Raw genomic sequence first — 3,537 nt, forward strand, 5'->3', positions numbered from 1 at the left:
CCCTTCTAGTGATCCAATAGGTCCTTGTCGGAGCCCGTAACCCAGACAGTGCGAGTCGACGTGAGGTTGATGACGTATCCTTCCTCGTAGGAGCCGACGTCCATCACGACGCGGTTGCGTCGACCGCATTAGTGCACAATATGGGGCGCGGAAGAGAGTGACTCCGCCTCTCCAACATGTGTCGTCGCAAGGGCCTCCGCTGCATTCCGTGCTAGCCGCCTCGCCCGGCGGGCACGCTACGCCATGATTTCGTCCGAGTTCGACCATATGATGCATGCTCAATGCGCCAACGAAGGGGCTGCGCTTCCGCCATGGCGTTCAGACGCCAGACGGACCGCACCACCTCTGGTGAGCCAGCAACACCGGATCCAACCACCGGTTGTGCGGACGCCATGCAAGAGGTGAGTTTGGACGGCTGATGGGAGTGGAGGGGAATGTTGTGAAACGGCTAGGGTTTGATCCGACGAACGCATAAAACGAATATATGTGGGATAGATACGGACCAACGCGGGCCAGTACGGGCTAGGCGGGCGTGCCCTTCTTTCCGTATCCGTCTTATATTTGGACTGAAAAAGAGGAATGTCGGTCAACCCGTACGTTTGAGGTAAGTTTGAAGGATCCGTGTGAATCTATTTTTTTTTATGATTGGTTAGTTTAGTGATCTGACGTTAAGAGGTTCGGGCACCTTTTTTATGATTGGTTAGTTTAGTGATCTGACGTTAAGAGGTTCGGGCACCTTCGAACATTTTCGTACTGTACGTGTAGCATCGCTGGGCAACTCACACGATCCTAGTTCGTAGACCCCCGGACATCTGCCTCTACTTACATTCCTTCCTTCGATCGTCCTTCGCTTCTTCTCCGCCACAGCGCCCCAATCCCCAGGCCCTCATCCTCACTCCTCACGCGGGCACAGACGCAGCATCTCCCCAGAGTCCGACTGCATCGACAGTCGTGCTCGTGCTACGCCCACGTCCGGGGGACCCACCACCGGCCCCGCCTCCGCCTCCATAAACTCCATTAACTACCTTGAAGTAGAGCTTGCCTTCAAGAGTTGAGCCACCACCTTGCAGTCACAGTCGTCACACTCCCCCGCCGTCTCCGCATACCACAACTAGTAATGGCTCCACCGCCTGCTCTGGCTCCTCGTCCCTTTCTTGCTCGCTCGATGCAACGGCAGGAATTGACGACGTGGTAAGGGTCCGTGCGTGAGCTGAGCTCGTCGGAAGAATGGGAGAATTTGCGGCGGCGGGCGAGGCGGGCAGCCAAGAAGCAGAGCAAGACGAGCAGGGGAGGCTTGCGACGGCACTGGACGCCATAAACTCTCTCATATCTGCATCCTTCTCCGCCTCCCTCTTCCCGCTCAAGTGGCAGCTCGTCAGGGACAGGTTCAACCGGCTCCACGCCGGCCTCGCGGACATCACCGTCATCGCGGCCTCCGACGGCGGGGAGAGGCACGAGGCGTTCGAAGGCCTCCTGCGGGACGTCGTTGACGCGGTGAGGGAGGCGCGGGAGCTGGTGCCGCGGAGCCAGGGGCGGCACTACGGAGGCGGAAAGCTGCGGCTGCGGAGCGACCTCGACGTCGTCGCGTCTACGCTCGACACGCACCTGGCGCGGCTGGACGAGATATGCGCCTCGGGCTCGCTGACGCGCGCGCGGGCGCTCGTGGTGCCGCGGCCGTGCGCCGGCGCCAGCCGCGAGGACGTGCGGTTCTACGTGCGCGACCTCTTCGCCAGGCTCCGGGTCGGCGGAGCGGAGATGCGGAGGGAGGCCGCCGCCGCGCTCAACGAGGTGCTGCGAGACGACGACAAGTGCGTTCGGCTCGTCGTGTCCGACGTCGCCGACGGAATTGGGGTTCTCGTTGGGCTGCTCGAGTCCCCAGACGCTTGCATCCAAGAAGAGGCACTGGACGCCATCTCGGTGATCGCCGGGCATGACGCTTGCAAGGGCGACCTGGTCGTCGGCGGCGTCATCGCTCCGGTGATCCGGGTTCTTAACACGGGCGCCGGGCCGGCAGCGAAGGAGCGGGCGGCTCGGGTGCTCAGCAAGCTCACCGAGAACGCCGACAACGCATGGGCCGTCGCCGCGCACGGCGGCGTCACGGCATTGGTCAACATCTGCTCGGACCACCGTGCCAGCGGCGGCGAGCTCGTATGCGCGGCGTGCCGGGTGCTGAAGAGCCTCGTGGGCGTCGAGGAGATAAGGAAGTACATGGTGGCCGACGCCGGGGCGGTGCCGGTGCTCGTGTCGCTCTTGCAGGGGCCCGCCGAGGAGGGGGCGCAAATCCAGGCAATGGAGCTCCTCGCGGCGATCGCCTCCGGAGACAGCTCATCCAGGGAGGTCGTGCTCCAAGAAGGCACCGCCGAGTCCCTCGTCCGCGCACTGGACCCGGGCATCCCGCGCTCCTCAAAGGCACGGGAGGTTGCGCTCCGCGCTATCGACGCGCTCTGCTTCTCATCGCCGGACTCGATCGACCGGCTCATCGGCGCCGTCTTCCTCAACCGCGTGCTCTTCTTCCTCCGCAATGGCGACACCACGCTGCAGCACTGCGCCTTAAAAGCGGCGCACCGGCTGTGTCACGTGTCGGAGGAGACCAAGAAGGCAATGGGGGACGCCGGGTTCATGCCGGAGCTGGTGGGCATCGTCCAGGCGGCCAAATCCCTCGAGACGAGGGAGATGGCGGCGGAGGCGCTCAGCGCCATGATGTCCGTGCACCGCAACCGGAAGCGCTTCGTCCAGGATGACCGCAACGTGGCGCAGATACTGCAGCTGCTTGGCCCCGACGAAGAGAAACCCTCGCCGGCGAAGCGGTTCTTGCTGTCGACACTGGTGCATCTGGCGGACAGCAACTCCGGCCGGAGGAAGATCATGTCATCGGAGCACGTGAGGTAATCACAACATTATTAAAACGATCCCATGATAAATTCTCGACTTCTGAATACATTGATGCTAACAAGATTTGTTGGAACCTTGACGAATGTCAGGAACCTCGAGAAGCTTGCAGAGACCAACGTGACAGACGCTAAGAAGATCGTGAAGAAGCTCGGCGGGAGCAAGCTCAGGAACATGTTCCATGGCATTTGGAGCCTGTGACCTTGTGTCCGGCACCAGTTCTTGATTGTGCTGTCCGTATGGGAAGCTAACACATATGTTCACTCCATATTTTGTTACAGTGAACGAACGAGTGAATCTCTCCAGTGTCCAGTGTATTCAAGCACTCCGTGATGTGTCGCTCCTGACACATCACACACACACATACGCACTGGCACTCTCCTCTGTAAATTGCTCATCTCTGTGAAATAAAAGTATAATCATTCAAAGCCATTCCATAATGTAGGAGTATGTCCACCCAGCGATGAGATGATTTCAGCGGGTCACTGGATCATAAGAATGGCAAATCGATCGATCCGAGTCACAGCTCGCGCGCAGAATCTCATGGTAGGGCCGCCTGCGCGTTATGATCTCTCCTTTTTCAGTACCACTAGACAGTAGCACCGGTGCAGTGGGGATCGAGGGCCTGCCTGACCGACGTACTCTAGC

At 60.2% G+C, this 3,537-nt stretch overlaps 1 protein-coding gene across 1 annotated transcript; it reads left to right on the forward strand.

Annotated features, from left to right (window-relative positions):
• The first annotated feature begins 756 nt into the window (after positions 1–756).
• LOC123425706 (vacuolar protein 8) lies at positions 757–3,321 on the forward strand. Its single transcript, XM_045109419.1, has 2 exons — positions 757–2,885; positions 2,982–3,321. The coding sequence occupies exons 1-2, from the start codon at positions 1,228–1,230 to the stop codon at positions 3,088–3,090; spliced, it is 1,767 nt and encodes a 588-aa protein (XP_044965354.1). The 5' UTR covers positions 757–1,227; the 3' UTR covers positions 3,091–3,321.
• The last annotated feature ends 216 nt before the right edge of the window (positions 3,322–3,537 follow it).

Source organism: Hordeum vulgare, chromosome 2H, assembly GCF_904849725.1.
Source record: "Hordeum vulgare subsp. vulgare chromosome 2H, MorexV3_pseudomolecules_assembly, whole genome shotgun sequence".
NCBI classification, from domain to species: Eukaryota; Viridiplantae; Streptophyta; class Magnoliopsida; order Poales; family Poaceae; genus Hordeum; species Hordeum vulgare.

Excerpts from the sequence above, each read along its gene's own strand:
- LOC123425706 (XM_045109419.1), top strand. The coding sequence starts at position 1,228 with ATGGGAGAATTTGCGGCGGCGGGCGAGGCGGGCAGCCAAGAAGCAGAG. Across the intron at positions 2,886-2,981 it reads ATGTCATCGGAGCACGTGAG|GAACCTCGAGAAGCTTGCAG; the intron begins GTAATCACAACA and ends GACGAATGTCAG.